Genomic DNA, 18,050 nt, shown 5'->3' with positions numbered 1-18,050 from the left:
CACACAGGTGGCCTTGTTTGTTCCCCTGTTAAGATTGTTCATCTCAAACTTTCATTTAAGCTCCTCATGCAACAGACCGATTCTCAAAAATTCCTTCAACCAATATTTTTACAAAACAGAATCAAAACAAGGGTCAGACAAAACGACCTGATACACCATCATAGCACCATCAAATATACATCCAAACCCACACTGTCAACCTGTGAAACCACCAAGTCACCAAAAGACACATCAATTGCTTGTATTGTTTGTAGTGGAAAACTGTTTCTGTATTTGAACAGAGACATCAGCTGGTTGTGCACATGAAGCTGAAAACAGGTCAATCCAGTCCACCAAAGAAAGATACATACACGCATGTGCATCACACAAACCCGACACTCAAGAGAACTGACTTGTTTTTCTAAAAGGCCTCATTCCAAGATCCTGTCACTAGACCAGAACATTCCTTCTACACTGAATCTGACAGCTGACTGATGTTCTGAATATCAGAGCAAGGCCTCGCAAAATAAATGCACCAAAACGAGCTGGAGTTTGGTCATGGCTTTAAATGTTAAAAGGTGTTTATAATGTTGTGTGGACTCTTATTAGAGCTGAGCAATTTCACTACGTATTTTATCGTATCGTACGTATTTTATTAAAGTTGTTAGCAGAGGAAAGCATGAAGTGCTGTAAGATTTTGTGGGAAAACAAAACTGCACTGACTTTGAACTTGATAATATAACACAGTAAACCAGCTTGGACTGTGTGTCTCCCCACTCTTCCTCCAGACTCTGGTCCCTTGATTTCCTTTAAATGAAATGTAAAATTTACTGATCAGTGATGGTTTGGAGAGACATGTCTGTCATCTGCTGGTGTTGATCCACTGTGTTTTATTATCAAGTCTAAAGTCAGTGCAGTTTAGTTTTCCCACAAAATCTTACAGCACTTCATGCTTTCCTCTGCTGCTGACAACTTCTATGGAGATGCAGATTTCATTTTCCAGCAGGACTTTGCACACTGCCCACACTGACAAATCTTATATAATATTCTGTTTTTTTCTGAGACACTGATATGTGGGTTTTCATTGGCTGTAAGCCATAAATCAACATACATCAACAATAAAATAAATAAACGCTTAAATAGATCACTCTGTGTGTAATACATCTATATAATATATATGAGTCTCACGTTTTCAACTGAATTACTATTATAGTGAAAGGCTCAGCTAACGCTAACTTGCTTAGGCTGCATGAATAAGCAGCAACTCGTGAACAAAGATTGATCTAAAACTATAAATATTTCTTATTGTATGCTATATTATAATACACATATCATATAGTAACAGTCTTAAGTAGCTGTAGTTTAGCAGACAGCTGTCTATATAAGCTGGTTAATGTTATTTTTGCCTAAAAAACAGAAGCAGTAAGATATAAACAGTAGCAGACTCAGAAGCTAACACTGACTGGCTGGTTGCTAGTATAGCTAAGCTAAGCTAAGCTAGATGTATGAACAGGTTCAGGTTAGCTATTACCACTGGCTAATGCTAACGCCCCGAGCTACAGCTATTAGACACAAAGCACTGGATATTCATTTAATTTAGCTAAACGGGGAAATTAACGTTATATGTATTTATCTGTGCCGTTTTAACCCCAGCTAGGCTAGCTAACAGCTGTCCAATCTAACACACTGATAATGCACTGGTTTTCAGGCCGGGGCTCCTCGGTTTCGGGCCTAGTTTAGTTAGTTAGCTCGCAGGCTAACAGGCTAGCGCTCTCCGCTCTACTCCACCTTATTAATGGCGCTGCGCTCGCTCGCCGCTGCCCTGCCGATTTGTGCTACCCACAGATATGTACCACTCAGCGGTACCGCGCATGCGCTGGTTTTGTTTTATGTTTTAAATTGTTTTCTCGTGTACATCATAATAAAAAAATATATTTTGATTGATGATAAAACTGTTCATATTTTTCAGATATTTTAGAGCAATGAAGCACGTAAAACAGGAGTGTTCTGTCTGTATATTCTCTGCCCAAGTATGCAACAATAATACAGTAAAATATATATACAGCTCTGGAACAATTATGAGCTTCTTTGACTTCTGCAATATAATCAAGAGGATGGATAATCACAAGCCATTAAACCAAGTTGAAGTGCTTGAATTTTTGCACCAGGATTAAAGGCATAGTTATCATAGTTATTTATTTATTTATTATTTCAAGAATATCGCCATCGCAAAAGTAAAAGTATAAGTATAAGTAATGATTAATAATAACAAAAGCTATTTTTATTACGCTATTATAATTGCATGCAAAATCAGGGTCTTGGTAAGGTACTGTTAATGAAATAGACAAACATATTTAGATTTGTTTTTATTTATACTGAATATATGAAACACCAATATGTGGTTAGTAAATGGGGTACAGACAAGATAACTTAACTATAGTTTTATATAACGCTATATGTATAAAATGTAATGTAGCAAAGGTAGCCAATTAACGTATAATACAAACAATATTAAGTGTTATTCAACCTATACCTAAATATACACTGTGGTAGCAAGTTTTGACAGGGTAGGATATATCGACAGGACACCGGCCGCAGCAGCCGTCTCAGTTAACCTACAGCTAGCGTTGGCTTAGCTTAGCTAGCAAGCATCCTCAAATCATTTGTGCTCAAATCTGACAATCCTGGCGTTTTGACATCCAGCAGTCTGGCTTTATCTGACCTTGACTTGTCGTTTAAAAGCACGGCAGGGGCTTTAACGTTGCGGTTTAACGTACTAACGCTATTAATATAACGTAGCTAAGCTAACTAAGCTAACTAATAACATTGTCAGCCATTTTGCTTGAACGGAATACAACAGACAGACAACCGGCTGTGTAAGTGGGTGGATCCAGGTCCAGACGTTATAAAAATCCGCTCCAGGATTTTCAAACAACTGCATTGACGGCTCTGCTGCAGTTGAGTAGTCCAGGCAGTTTGAACACAGTCCTGGGACGGATTTTTACTTTTTGGACCGGGATCGTCCACTTCTGGATCCACCGGCTTCTGCATCCATTAGCTAACCTAGCTAATAGCTTGCCAGTTCTGTCACGGCCTGGGAAACAGAGTGAGCTAGCTAGTTTTATTATTTATTTTCAAATTAAATTCCCTGCTGTTTAACTATAAGTCAAGTTGTTATATATTATTTATGATTATATAGCTATTATTAGCTAGGTTAGCTCTCTATATACACACAAGCTCATTTCCTAACACAGGCCAGGCAGCTAACATTAACACCAACAACACATAACGTTAACCCGGCCAGTTAGCTAGCTAACCAGCTACTTACCCAGAAATTAGATGCAATTTCCTCAGTTATGGCCACTAATCCAGATTCTCTCGAGATTACACAGTCCGGAGCATGGATATCGCGTCTGTAGCGAGGATTTCTGGCATGCAATGGGTCACAGGAGTGCTCCTCTGCTTCCTTGAATTTCTGCTCTCCTCTCTGGGTGTTTTTCCTGCGTCACCAGTATAGATAGCCCCCTAACGCCACTAGTCTACTAACGTCTACAGCTCACACAGCCCGACTATTCAGCCCAGCAGCAGCCTATAGAAACCCATTACTGATATACTAATGCATCTATAATAATTACAATATCATTAAAAAAAGTTACTTTATTTTAGTAATTTAGTTCAAAATGTGAAAATCATTTAGTTCCTTTATTGTTGATGATTAAGAAGCTTACCGCCAATGAAAACTCCCCATAAAATCAGTGTCTCAGAAAAAAATAGAATATTATATACTTCTGGTGGGGAGTGTTGGCAGTGTGCCAAGTCCTGCTGGAAAATGAAATCCGCATCTCCGTACAAGTTAGTCAGCAGAGGGAAGCTGTAAGATATGAAGTGATGTAAGATTTTGCGGGGAAAACAAAAACTGCACTGACTTTAAAATGCAGGACTGGATAATAAAACACAGTGGATCAACACCAGCAGATGACAGACATGTCTCTCCTCTAAAGCATCAAATTTAAAGTCGGTGCAGTGTTTTGTTTTCCCGGAAAATCTTACAGCACTTCATATTTTAAAGCTTCCCTCTGCTACTGACAACTTTTATGGAGATGCTGGAAGATTTCATTTTCCAGCAGGACTTGGCACACTGCCCACATTTTCTGAGACACGTGATGTTTGTGGTTTTTATTGACTGTAAGCTTCATAATCATTAACAATAAAATAAATAAAGGCTTAAAATAGATCACTCTGTGTGTAATACATCTATATAATATGAGTTTCAAATTTTGAATTGAATTACTGAAATAAAGTAACTTTTCAAAGATATCATTTTTTTGAGATGCACTAATATAACTAAATAACAAATACCAAAACTTGAATTATTAGCTAAGATGCAATGTACCGATGCAATGTACATTTTTTGTAAAAAAAAAATTGTTAATGTCTGATTTTTTGCTCAGCAAAATTATATGTCCATTTACTTACTTCCCAATTTTTGAAGTGGGAAAACCAAATTTGGCAATCACACAGAACTCATTGCGCCTTTTTGAAAAATATGCTGTTCGAACTAAGACGTAAAACATTTGTTAATGTCAGAATTTTTGCCCACTAAGAATAAACAGCAAGGAAAATTGCACATGCATTTACATCACCTTTTTTGAGGTGTGCAGACCATATTCGGCAAGCTTATACAATTCATTGTGTCCTTTTGGAAAATATGCTGTACGAACCGATATGATGCACGATTTTCGTAAAAGTGTTTTCCCATTGTAATAAATAAGGGCCCAACTTCTGTCTCAGACACCAGCTGAGTCTGCAGAAGGAACCTCCTCTCTGCATCGCTCCTCAGTACTGTGTGTATATAGAGGAGGAGCTGCTGGATAAACCAGCTATTGCTCAAAAATGTGGACACCCCACACAACAGCACACAATTGTTCTATACAGTCTGTGCATGGAGGAGCACAAATACCACAGCAAAGATGATAGCAAAGACACACTGATGCTGTAAATCATGCTGCACAGTTGGCCCCTCCCCTATAAATTACTAAAACAGGCCCTATTGTCATAATATCAGTATATGTTGTTCTAAGATACTTTTCTGCATCTGAAAACTGCAGTAACAACTCCATACCATACAGAACCTGGCTTCTGGTAGGTCCTCCTCATCTTTGGTCCGAAGCTCATGACGTCCAATTCTTTTAAAGAAAGATCTTCAATGTTGATACCACAATGCACTGTGTAGAGAAGTGAGTGGAGCTTCTGGACATGGTGAATGTAAGGCTTGTGTTGTGTACAATAAAGTTGTAAAGTTATGAAAAAAAAAAGAGAATTACAGAGTAATGAATTTCTATGGTAAATTACATTTAATTCTAGATATCTGTAAATCGAGTTTTTTATTGTTATAGATAGTAGAAAGTGAAATTCCATGTAAATCAATGATGACATAACACTACACAAAATTGCTTTAAGAATATGTGGTCCTCATAATGTGTTCAGTCAGAATGGCTTTAAAGATTTGACTATAATAGTAGTAAAATTTAATACTTAACATTTTATAGCAGATATTCAAAATGGGAGTTATTACTAGCTAAACCACATTAGGGTATTCAGGAATATATTTATTTCTGTGCAGGAGATTTTAAGCCCAAAGTTTAGCTATGGATCATAGCCATACACCATATTTACTATATAGTAAATATACTATATGTTTTTCTATATTTTAACATCTCCAAGAGAAAAATTATACCGGTAACACTTTAGAATAAGGAAAGATTAATTAACAGTCCTTATGACAAAATGTCTCAACTAATGATTAATGATCACTATTTAAGACAATATGAATCATATTAACTAATGACAATTATGTACAACATAGTGAAGCATTTAAATTTACATTATTTAACTATGTATCAGTATTAATTATTAAGTATGTCCAGTTATTATAAAGTTTTAATCATGATTTTTATTATGCAGGCAGTGGAGGATGCAGGAGGCTGGTGGGGAAATGTCACCCTCTGCTGGTAAAAAGCATTTTTACAAACCCATTTCCAGATGCTTCTTCTTGAGCATAATCAATCAAACAGGACCTGGAGAATAACTTGTTTTTTTGCGTGAATTCAAAGGCAGTTTACTTTTTCAACACATGGAAGGAAATATATATTAAAAAAAATTCATACTGAGGAGTACCGTCATCATTTCCAGAGAAGTGTATACAGGGAAAAGATGAAATGAAGAGTTTCTCCACAAACTGAGTTCATTTATGTTTATGCACACACCAATTCTTCATTTCACTCGCATATTGTACGCACCATTGAAACATTTACACACAATAAAATACCCTCAGTTTCCATCTTCTTGGGATAAACATAAAACAATAATACTCTTAAGACAACACGTTTCTGAAATGATGGATCCAGTAATGAGTATTCTCTTCCCCCCACCCACACGACAAATCAAATTCGAAGACAATTTACAAACACGTCACTTCACAGGGCATGAGAAAAGCTGTCCATTCAGAGGGTCACCCAGAGTTGCGGGGGATGTGCATAGGTGTCAGTCCGTTTCCCCTGCCTCCCTCGGACAATTTTCTTCTTTATTTTATTTTTTTTTTTGTCGTCGCTATCGGTTCTTCCAAGTGACTCAGATGTTCTCTTCCATAGATTTGACGGAGTTTGACACGGGTAAACACCAAACACACTGCACTCTCAAACTGTTTTATCTTTTCGAAGGATTCACTTGGAGAGAAATAAGAAGGAGGAACTGAGAGACGGAGGAGAGAGAGAGAGAGAAAGAGAGAGAGAGAGAGAGAGCATCCATCTCTATTGTCCTTTTTGTGCAAACTGAGAGCTGTAAACAAACAGGAATGAATGAAAGAGAGAGAGAGAGGGCGCTGAGAATGAAGGACCCACACAATACTGTCTAAAGTCTGTGAGCGTCCGACATGGCCGTGTCCGTTCAGTCTGTGCTGATGCTTCTGGAAAATAAATAAAGAGAGGGCCGGGGAGATCGAGGCGTGGCCGAGTCGACTGTGCTTATCATCTGTCCGGGGACGTGACGCGGCGACCACACCCGAGGAATGTGGGATTGTACTGGGTTGGACTGGATGGGGTCGGTCGGTCGGCTTTCGCAGGGGGACGAGGGTCATTTCCGTACCCGGTCTGAAGCACCACGGACGGGCCAGAGGGTTAAGACTGGCCAGTGGTCCGGGGCGGAGCCCCTGTTCGTCGGCCCACCAACACCCCCCCCCAAACATCTTGCTGTGCTCATCATTGCTCTGAGACGCCGTCTCTTTCATTCAAAAAGAAAGTATAAAATATCAATCCCCTAGCTATAAGTACAGGACCATATTAATTCTTTTATATTCATATTTATATATTTATATGCTTCGATATATACAACACCACACCTTCGCAGTCCCACAGGAGGGTCGTGATGACGTCACCGCTTGAACCAGAGGTGTTTCGAGTCTGTTAGAGACGCACGTGTGGCTCGTTTCTTTTCTGTTTTGTTTTCATTTTTTCTTTTTGTTTCTTTTGAGGGGCGGGGCTGTACCATGTCAGTGTAGGGGGTAACGGCAGTGGCCTGTGGGGGGCGCTAATAAACCCACGACACCGGCACCCACTGAGCGGTGGTGGACACCAGATCGATGGCTTCCTCCAGCAGCCGGATGGTGTCGTCGATCTCGTTGTTGATTATGGTCATGTCGAAGTAGTGAGCGTAGGACTTCTGCAGGGCCTCAGACTCCTTCTGCAACCTCTGGAGAGACTCGTCCTGAGAGAGAGAGAGAGAGAGAGAGAGAGAGAGAGAGAGAGAGAGAGAGAGAGAGAGAGAGAGAGAGAGAGAGAGAGAGGGAGAGAGAGAGAGAGAATAGAGAAAGACAGAATAGAGAGAGATAGAGATAGAGAGAAAAAGAGAGAGAACGAGAGAGAGAGGGGTAGTTATAGAGGCAAAAAGAAAAGAGAAATTAAGAAAAAGGAAGGGAAAGTCAGGGAACATAAAGGCAGAGAGAGAGAGACAGCGAAAAGAAAAAGAAAAGAGAAACAAAGAGAGGGAGATTCAGGGAACATAGAGGCAGAGACAGAGAGAGAGATAGGTTAGGGTGGAGAAAGAGGCAGAAAGAAAAGAAACAAAGAAAAAAGAAGAGAGTAAGGGAACAGGGGCAGAGAGAGAGACAGTGGGGTGAAGAAAGAGGCAGAAAGAAGCGAATAAGGAAAGAGGGACAATCAGGAAACAGAGGCAGAGATAGAGAGAGAGAGAGGGTAGGGTGGAGAAAGAGGCAGAAAGAAAAGAAAAAGAAAAAGGAAGATAAAGTGAGGGAACAGAGGCAGAGAGAGACAGTGGGGTGGAGAAAAAGACAGAGAGAGAGAGAGAGAGAATTAAATTGAGTGGTAAAGATGCTCTGAGCTTCTTGCTGGTCAGTGGAGTACAGGATACTGGAGCCTTTGAGTTGAGGGTTGGGTAATAAACAAACAGTAAAATTACACAATAAAATGAACAGGGCATGGAAAGGATCAGATCTACAAACAGCTAATTATTACATACACAAGTCACAAGTCACTATGGAAAGAGCACTGGGAGCACTAACACAGACTACAGAGAATTATACACATCAGCATTAAACACTTACAGACCCCATTCATTTACACCTGCTCACTTCATGCAGGCTAAACCTCAGGATTATATCAGGATTACATCTGGATAATTCATCCAGTGTCACACACATCTAGATCTAGATACTAGTTACATAAAGTGACCAGGTGTAAACAGGGTCATATATACACTTCCTACATGTTTAGTACTTACGGACAGTTTTCTACACCACCTGGGGAGCTGAGTGAAGTATAAGGGGAAATGCCAAAGAAATCAGCAGACAGAAACATGCAAAAATGATAGAGGCATGCAGCATGCAGAGAAAACAGCTTTAAAGACAGAAGCGAGGACACAATATCCTCGGCTCAGATGCACAAATATGCCAATCTTTGGCCAAATCTGATATTTAGCATTTTTTATAAAGAAAGATTTAAACCAAATCTACCTGTATTACTGTTATAATTAATGTTAAACCTGATAAAAAAAAAGATGATAAATAAAATATGATTTCCTGCAATGTCATAAATGCAGTAAAATAAATGAAATGCATATCATTTGTGCAGCCACTCAGGGCTAAAATTCTTAATTATCAGTTTGAGCTTTCAGTCTAATATAAACCTGAGCGATGCCACACATTTTAAGCAGTTATCTGCAAATAAAACAAGGCTCAGATATTATTGTGCATCACCAACATAAACAGGTTTGATAAAGCACGACAGAAAACATGCATAAACAGGACAAGAACAAGCTTAACCAGAGAACTAATCAAAAAAATGTTTTTTTTTTTTTCAGAAAACAAGTAGTAAGTTAAATTATTAAAAGAACAGTGCTTACCTCATTCATACCAGGGGTGATAGTAGGTGCAGCGATGAAAACAACATAGGGGGCAAATTCAGCCGTCCGCAAAACTTTCAGGGCCTATCAGAAGCCAGAACCTCATCAGTAACTCATTTATAACCAAGAGATGGAAAATAAAGTGATCACTGAATAGTAAATACGTCTATTAGAGGTACAGCACTGTTACCTGCGGTTCTACATCCAGGATGGAGACCATGCCCTGCTCGTGGATCTTGCGGATGGTCTCCAGCCGTGTGCCGTACATGGCGTCCTCGTGGCTGCCGTACTCCAGGTACTCGTTGTTTGAGATGTCCTGCATCATCTGGTCGTGGGACACAAAGTAGTAGTTCTTGCCGTTCTCCTCATCCTTCTTAGGGGGTCTGGTCGTGTCTGTAATGGTGGGTAAAGGGTGAAAAAGAGTCCATTAATAAACGTTAAAGACAATACAGACAATTTTGTTTCAGGTAAAGTTGTCCCACATGAAAAATAATACTGATATTCATTTGTTTTTTGTTTTTTTTTTTAACTGAAGGGAAGAAAAAATTAAACATGTAGAAATACAATCATTTAAAGTACCATTAAAGATTATATTTTCTGTACTAAATCAAAATGATCTAAGATGTATCATCTGATATTAAGGAAACATGTTAAGTTTATGCACTGGCAGCTCTTCTTATTTGAACTGTGTGGTACAGAACGGATATTTGTGTGGGTTTTAGCCCCCCAGTCCCATTTCCACACTCCAGGTTGCCAGGAATAGAACACAAAAGCAGCTATTTATGTCTAAAACAGGTAATCACTGAGCTTCAATTAGCTTCACTAACCAAGTTAACAGAGTTTCCTAAAATCTAAGTGTGCAAACAAAAAAAATAATGCAAATATATACATTGAATACTGCTTGTCCCCTTACATTACATATTTTTTGTCATGGTATTAAAAGTGGTATTGAGGATCACAGAATTTAAAAAGTTAAAATTGACTGGTACCAACTACTGGTGTCATCCCTAATCCCAGCCCTACATATCCTTCAGTTTTCATATATCCATTTAAAATAGTTACACACTGAAGATATTTAGACTACTTTGTTAAAGTAGCGATACAGCATTTTAGTACTTCAGTACAGTAGTAAAAATAATACTCTGGTACAGTACAGATGCAGTATTTTAGTACTTAAGTACAGTAGTGAAGTAAAAATAATACTCCAGTAGATACAAATACAGTATTTTAGTACTTAAGTACAGTAGTAAAAAGTAGTTCTACTTCCTTATTATATAACTATACACAATGACAACCACCCTTACTGACCCTGGTAATATTTTTGATCGTAAATCCGCACTAATCCTGGTGTGTGCAGGGGTTTGTAGAACTTACGTGGAATGGGGTAGGCGAATCGGTCTGGGTGCTTAGCGATTAGTGTATTCTTGATGTGTCGCCTGCCAACGCCGTGAGCCCCTGCAGACAGAGAGAGGGTTTAATGGAAGATAGAGAAGACACCTTCAGCAGAAGAGCTGATGCCCGAAGCTGATAGGAACAGAAAAGGACACAGCAGCACGTACCCAACAACACCAGCGTTTTCCTCTTGAAAGCAGGCAGCTTCACAACTTCCTCATATGTGACGAGATCTAGTTGGTCAAACACTGCGGGAAAGTGGGAAAGAAGGTGAGAAAGGGAGCCGTGCTCGCTCAGATCTGATGACTGTTTGGCACAGCATGAAGAGTGGGAGAAAATGGTGTGATGTCAGTGAGGTGAAAACGTGGACTACTGAGTGCAGACTGGAGATGCTTCTGGTTTGAGCATATGGGCAGAATCCATTACGTCATTAAGGAATGTATAAATATGTTTATACCTACAAAACTATGTGCTCAATGACATGCAAAATGGTATCTGGATTTAAATGGTACTTTAATTAAGTCAGTATGGTATATAGTATCACAATAATTCAAGAAATGTCAAGAAAGTTTTATGGCCTTGATTAGGTAGAATGGACAAAAGTGAGTACTAAACCTTATAGTCATCTATGAGTACGATTTCTTTATTCTGCAATTAATTCAATAAGCTAGGATTAATTTAATGTTATTGTAATGAAAGGTGAAGTTGGTCAATGTTATGAGGACTCTGCATTTATACTTTATAAAGTGCACTGTGATATTGTGATGGAGCTGATTACAATAACAAGTGATACTTGCATGCATGCATATTAACACATACATCCAAATTTCTATATTCTGTAAGTATTCATGTATCGACAGACACAGACATGGTCAGAAATAATGGCACCCCTGAACTTCTTTCAGAAAATTCTTATATCAGCATTCCTAACAAGTGCTGTGCTATACAAAACTCTACTGTGAGATGAGAGAAGGTGACTGGTATTTGAACAGCACAGAATTCAAGACACTAACATTAATACAGGTCAGAATTACACAACAGGATAAAAGGGGAAAAGACTAAACACTGATTTGCTGTTGTTTTATGTACAAGTTACACAAACGGTTCCACTCAACAATGGATTTTAACTACTGCTACCCTGCATGCACGACACAAGCCACGACAGGCACAGTAGGCAGCGTGCAGCACTAAATTTATATACATATGTTCATTGTTCAGGCTTTATTTGTTTACTAAAAGTTCACAATTATGGCATAACCTTTTAAAACAATTAAATAAATCTGACAGTAAATTGGTACATGATCGTGTTTTAGAGCATTTCCTCTAAAACATTTTTTGGAGGGGAATCATCCTGTAAAAACATGGGGAAAAAAATGCTAGACTGAGTAATAAAAGTATTAATGCACTTTGGAAAAGAAATGTATTATCTTTTTGACTGCTAGTGTGTTTTATCAGTGATGAAACAGCATAACATACCCAGGCTCGTTGCAACAGGTCAGGCAAACCAAGCAATTGCCTGGGGCTTACCTGTACCAATAACTGATAATGAACTGAATGCAACGACAAATTATTTGAAAGGCTGTTCAAAGTCTATTAAAGTCAATGCAGGAAAGTATAAGACTTATTAGAATCCCTCCCCTCCCACAAGTTGCTAACAGTAGCATACAACCAGAATGGAACATGTTCAGCAGTATCCATGCACACCAGCTTTAACATCGCTGTCTTTAACACTAGAATGGCTAAAGCTACTGACTAACTGACATTAGTTTCTCTTTTAATTCAAGTCACTAGAGAAGTTTATGGGAATCTGCTTTCTGATTGGTTTATTATCTGCTTGTTTATTAGTGTAAAGTTGCAGCTGTCGTTGCTTTGGCTGTGCACGCAGGGTTAAAATGTTAAGAGTACACTGAACGACGTGACTGAAAGATGAAAAGCAAAACAAACTGACAGCGTTAGTCAGCTGCTGTACTTACATGCAAGGAGGCCATTAAGGGGAGACAGCATGAAAAACGGACAAGGGGAGGAAGGGGTAGTGGGGGGCATTGAAATTGGTTAAAACAAACATTACAACTGCGCTGCCACGGCATCACTGCCTGCTGCTGAAGTTACAGGCGCAAAGAAAATACCACACAATACCACACACTGCAACTGCTGGAGAGGACAGTGCATGCTCAGAAAGAGGTTAGACACATCGGTATTAAAGCCATGCAGTTTTAGTCATATTAACACTTTCCCTAATTTATATTAATACAGGACTAATCTTCATATCAAGATGTTAACACATGACTAAGCAGCACACAAACAAACATATTAGTGTTTTGGTCGAACAGCTGGGCAGTTATATGAGTGTGTGCGTGTGTGTGTGTGTGTGTGTGGTCAGTAGGCCATGGTGTCTCTAATCAGATAATGTAGAAAGTAGGACATGGACTGGTCAGAGGATTAACACTGGACTACAGGCCACAGCAACAGCTGGCACAGACACAGGCCTAGCCACCAAGGACTGTATGTGTTTGTGTGTGTGTGTGTGTGTTTGTGTGTGTGTGTGTTTGTGTGTGTACTAAGTAAGAAAGTGAGTAAGTGAGGAAATAAGTGAGTGAGTAAGTGCACTTCCTAGTGAACCCAGCTCTGCTCATCTTCACCTACCTGCATTGTGCTTAGCTAGGTATTTGTCTTTGTACTGTTTCTTCTTTTTGCCAAACCAGGTGCAACTGGCCTGCTGCTCCTGCTTGGTTTTCTCCATTGCTATGCAAGCCACTCGCCTACGGGATACAGAGCACACTCAAAATTACACACATATACACTACTACAAGCAGATATTTATGTTTGGACATACACAGCCAGCCCAAAAAAAAAAGGTGCCACTAAGTAAATGATGTGGGGTTGGTTGGTTGATGCTGTAGTTGGTCTGCAGGTTTAGGTTCAGCAACAGTATGTGCTGAAAGAATGAGGTCAGCTGACTACCTGAATATACTGAATATAGACCAGGTTATTCCATCAATGGATTTTATATTTCTTCCCTGATGGTACGGCCATATTCCAAGATGACAACGCCAGGATTCATGGGGCTGGAACTGTGAAAGAGTGATTCAGGGAGCATGAGATCATAATTTTCACACGTTTGTGTTTCGGGTATAAGGTGAAATAAACCAACTGGCATTCCATTTGAGAGGCAGGTGCACTCTGATTTGGCGAATTGGTATTTTAATGCCGCAGCTCTTCTGTATTTCACAGCAGAGGAAACTGATTTACAGCAACAGCAATGTTACTTTATTTTAGATTCTGTTTATTGTTGATGTAAAAGTTGGGTTTGTGCACTACTGCATGTGCACTTAACAAGCGCAAGTGTATGTGCGTTAAGCGAATGCGGCATGTCTGCGTTGCCAAGATAGTGATGAACGTATGAATGCAATAATAAAATCTAATTTTCTTTTTGTTGCAGTAGTGTGTTCTTGAAATAATTGTTTAAATTCAGTGTTTTCTGTTATCCCCCCAACAGTATTTTTATAGCGAAAATACCGTGAAATATCATGATTTTATTTTAGGACCATATGGCCCACCCCTAGACTACAGTGTGTAACTCTGATTTGAATTCTGGCCCCGTCCCTTTCTTCTCCTCTACACACTACTTGACACCTCTATCAGTAAGGCTCACCACTCTTGTAGCTCAGGAGAGGGAATGAGGCCAGCTGTGCCATTCTTGGTGTTCTCCAGCTTGCCCTGCCACCAGTTGTGGTCGTCTTTGCTGATGATCTGGATGATGTCTCCCACCCGGAAGCGAATACCGGCTTCCTTGCAGGGGATGAGGTCATCTTTAGCTGGGTCGTACTCGAACTGCGCTCGCACAAATATCTGTGGGTGAAAGAGGTGATGTTTAACAGTCAGACTAAGTGTGAACTGGTCTAGAACAGGGGAGGAGAGCTGACGGGGGTAAGGAGCAGGGAGCTGGAGGAACAGAGGAGAAAAAGGTAAGAGAGGTAAAGTAGAGACAGAGGTAAAGGAGAACAGAATGGCTGTCTTGTTGTCAGAGTGAACTGATGGGCTGCATGTTTGCAACAGAAATTGGCTGTAGCCGCTCTAGCCGCTCTACTGAAACAGAGGTAAAGTCATGACGCCATGTCGCACACATACACACACACACGCACCAATAAACACAACCTCTGCCCAAGCAGCACTTCTCCAGCCCAAGGGCACATGCCTGTATCGTACAGACCACGAACGAGGTAGACCATACCACCAAGGCGCTGGGAGGAGGTAAGCAGGATGGGCGAAGGGGGCCATACTTTACTATGGTGGGCTAAAAGCTACTGCTACAAGCTACAACTACAAAAGCGAAGCCATATGAAACGGCTCAGTTACAACCGAGTGCAACAAAAACAAAGAGAATGGTCAACACCGACAAAGTGAGGTGGAGTTTGTCGCAGTAACGTCACGGAACAGGGTGGGGGGGAGGGGTTATGGGGGGAGGAGAGGATCTACGCTACCAGGTCTGACCTGAGGAAACTCACCTTCATGGACATTTTATCCTTGATTGCAGGTCTGGTGATCTAAGGGTTCGAAAGCATCACACACGCACGCAAACACACACATACATACGTCATGCAGTATAACAAACCTGACATCGACAGGACTCGGGAGGAGGCAAGCATTGTTTTAAAGGGTCGTATGAACACTGGGGTAAAGAAAAGGTAAGGATCTCATCATTGCTGCGCTTGTAGAAGACCAACTGGGAGGCTAGATTAGCTCAACCACGTGATTAGAAACCTTTTTAGAGCGCGATTAATTACACACACGGTACCAGACGTACACTCACACACTCTGATTAAGACATACATACACTTATTGAGCACTTTATTAGAAAGACTTTGTATACATACAGCTCTGTAAAAAAAATAAATAAAAGACCACTTAAAAATGATGAGTTTCTTTGATTTTACCAAACTGAAATCCTCTGCACCAGGAGTAAAGGCATAAAGTTATCCAAAAGCAGTGTGTAAGACTGGTGGGGGAGAACATGATTCTAAGATGCATGAAAAATGTGATTAAAAACCAGGGTTATTCCCCCAAATATTGATTTTTGATCTCTTATAACTTTATGAATATGAACTTGTTTTCTTTGCATTATTTGAGGTCTGAAAGCTCTGCATCTTTTTTTGTTATTTCAGCCATTTCTCATTTTCTGCAAATAAATGCTCTAAATGACAATATTTTTATTTTAGAATTAGGGAGAAATGTTGTTCGTAGTTTATAGAATAAAACAACAATGTTCATTTTAATCAAACAAACCTATAAATAGCAAAATCAGAGAAACTGATTCAGAACCTGAGGTGGTCTCTTATTTTTTTTGTTTACATTTACATACATAAACTTAATTTAAATTAAATTTGAATAGATATTAGAGAGTAAATGTTCACAATACTAATAAACTGCTCGATGAGTGTACACACACAATTTGTGTGTTAAGGTGAAGAAAATGATGAAAGATAAAAAAAACTAAAAACATGACACAGCAGCCAACAAACCAAGTGACTTCCAAGCCTAAAAACGCTCACCTGTCGTCCTTTGGGTTGTATGGTGGATGGCAGATCCTGAAAATATAATTAAAATGTAATTTGAGTATTTCTGCATTTTATGCAAATCTGAGCAAATATTTAACACATGGTTGGCTAAAGTATAAACTGAATACTATGAGAAAGTTTAAGAGGGGTTTCTGCTAGAGGCTGAGATATCACAAAAGTCTAAATTCAGAGTGATTTTATATTTTTTAACATTTTGTTTCTGGTAAACACGTTAACAGTAAAAGTGCTCTATCAAAAAAAGTGAGTTGAGTACAGGTTAAGTAAAAGTACTAAAGTATTCAACATTTTTGTACATAAGTATTTCAAGTAGTTTATTGTAAAATATAGTAGTGAAGTACTGAAAGTAAAAGTACAGTACTGTGTAATTAGTGTATTTATTACAGAAATCCGTGGAAAGTTAGCAGAGCTAAAGGCAGAACGGGAGCAGCGAGATCTTCTTATAAGATCAGCTTGATCTCTTGATTCACTCAAAGATGAGCAGCTTCATCTTCAACCCGGTAACAGTGCAGAACATCTCCCGCTCTGGCTTTAGTGATAATGTGAGTTTGGGATGATTCCTGTAATGTGGCAGTTTACAAAAACTCTTGCAGGGGTTTGAGGTTCAGCGCTGTCTCAGATCTGTCAGTATTCTTGTTTATGTGCATAATCTTAAAGTATGTGGGGTGTCATTTAGAGCAGTCTCTTTAGTGTGGGGGACTTTGATGACTAAAAATGATCAAGGACAGAACAATCTGTGAAAAATGTAATTATGCGTCAGGTCTCGCACACTTTTCTTTAACAACAGTACAATTTTAGACATCCTGTAATCATATTATGTTTGCTAGAAAAATTAACACAGATAAATATTAAACCACTGATGTGCACATAAACTCTGAAACTGTTCACTGAATCAGGGCTCTGAGTAAGAAGTTATTTAATAAACTGTACCAGAATGGAGCTGGTGATGCTGGCATGCCCATTGGCTGGAGATTGTCTGGACAGGTCAGGTGATTCTTTCTGAAAAGGGATCAAGAGTGCAAAATATGATGTATACAAACTGCTTAAAAAGCGTATTACAATTACTATTCCATATATTACCCCCAGGTGGCAGGAAAGAACAGCTCAGGTTTACAGTTTATGGTGAGGGTGATTATATTATATAATTACATTATATAATATTCTTTATTAGCCCTCCTATAATCCTCAAGTGTAACAAATTGCAATACTATTCATGGGTCATATATATAAAACACTATATGGCATTAATTATATACAATAATTATTTAGAATATTTTTCTATGGGGAAATCTATGGGTGTTTTTCAGACCATTTTTTGTTTGTTTTGATATTGATTATTTGAATCACCACTCCTTTTTTTCATGATGACCCTAAATAAAGTGATCTAGATAAATGTTGCCCAAAGGCAAAAAATGAAAAAAAAAAAAAAAAAAAAACTTGTAATTTACAAAATTTACAAAATGTACAAATTTTTTTGTGAATTTACAAAAACTTAGTAATTTTACAACAAGAATTTAAGAATACAGTAAATATAATAAACAGTATATATAATATAAATAAATAAACATACTTCCTTACATATTCTCCTCCTTGTATTGGACATAGATATGACTTGTAACATTATATTAAAATAAAATAAGTAAATACATAGAAATAAGGTATGAAATTGCGTAATACCCAAAATATGGGCAA

General features: G+C 38.8%; 2 protein-coding genes across 20 annotated transcripts in view; both read right to left on the bottom strand.

Annotated features, from left to right (window-relative positions):
- The window catches only part of LOC103045332 (probable ubiquitin carboxyl-terminal hydrolase FAF-X), a 34,757-nt gene extending 31,237 nt beyond the window's left edge, over positions 1–3,520 (bottom strand). For 2 of the 3 annotated variants that reach the window (XM_022675351.2, XM_022675352.2), the window contains exon 1: positions 3,308–3,520. The gene's annotated coding sequence lies outside the window, so the exon portion shown is untranslated. The remainder of the gene's footprint in view (positions 1–3,307) is intronic. The other variant, XM_022675353.2, reaches the window with a different exon arrangement.
- Positions 3,521–6,218: 2,698 nt separating this feature from the next.
- The window catches only part of caskb (calcium/calmodulin-dependent serine protein kinase b), a 59,889-nt gene continuing 48,057 nt past the window's right edge, over positions 6,219–18,050 (bottom strand). For 6 of the 17 annotated variants that reach the window (XM_049479937.1, XM_049479938.1, XM_049479942.1 and 3 more), the window contains 11 exons: positions 17,289–17,357; positions 16,335–16,370; positions 15,291–15,329; positions 14,438–14,634; positions 13,429–13,544; positions 10,953–11,033; positions 10,768–10,848; positions 9,584–9,786; positions 9,394–9,477; positions 8,773–8,799; positions 6,219–7,740 (listed from right to left, as the gene is read on the bottom strand). In XM_049479937.1, coding sequence (XP_049335894.1) covers positions 7,564–7,740; positions 8,773–8,799; positions 9,394–9,477; positions 9,584–9,786; positions 10,768–10,848; positions 10,953–11,033; positions 13,429–13,544; positions 14,438–14,634; positions 15,291–15,329; positions 16,335–16,370; positions 17,289–17,357 — 1,110 coding nt within the window. In that variant the 3' untranslated portion in view covers positions 6,219–7,563. The remainder of the gene's footprint in view (positions 7,741–8,772; positions 8,800–9,393; positions 9,478–9,583; positions 9,787–10,767; positions 10,849–10,952; positions 11,034–13,428; positions 13,545–14,437; positions 14,635–15,290; positions 15,330–16,334; positions 16,371–17,288; positions 17,358–18,050) is intronic. The other 11 variants (XM_049479944.1, XM_049479945.1, XM_049479946.1 and 8 more) reach the window with 6 other exon arrangements.

The sequence above is a fragment of the Astyanax mexicanus genome, chromosome 5 (assembly GCF_023375975.1).
Source record: "Astyanax mexicanus isolate ESR-SI-001 chromosome 5, AstMex3_surface, whole genome shotgun sequence".
NCBI classification, from domain to species: Eukaryota; Metazoa; Chordata; class Actinopteri; order Characiformes; family Acestrorhamphidae; genus Astyanax; species Astyanax mexicanus.
This window is presented reverse-complemented; position numbering and strand designations above follow the sequence as displayed.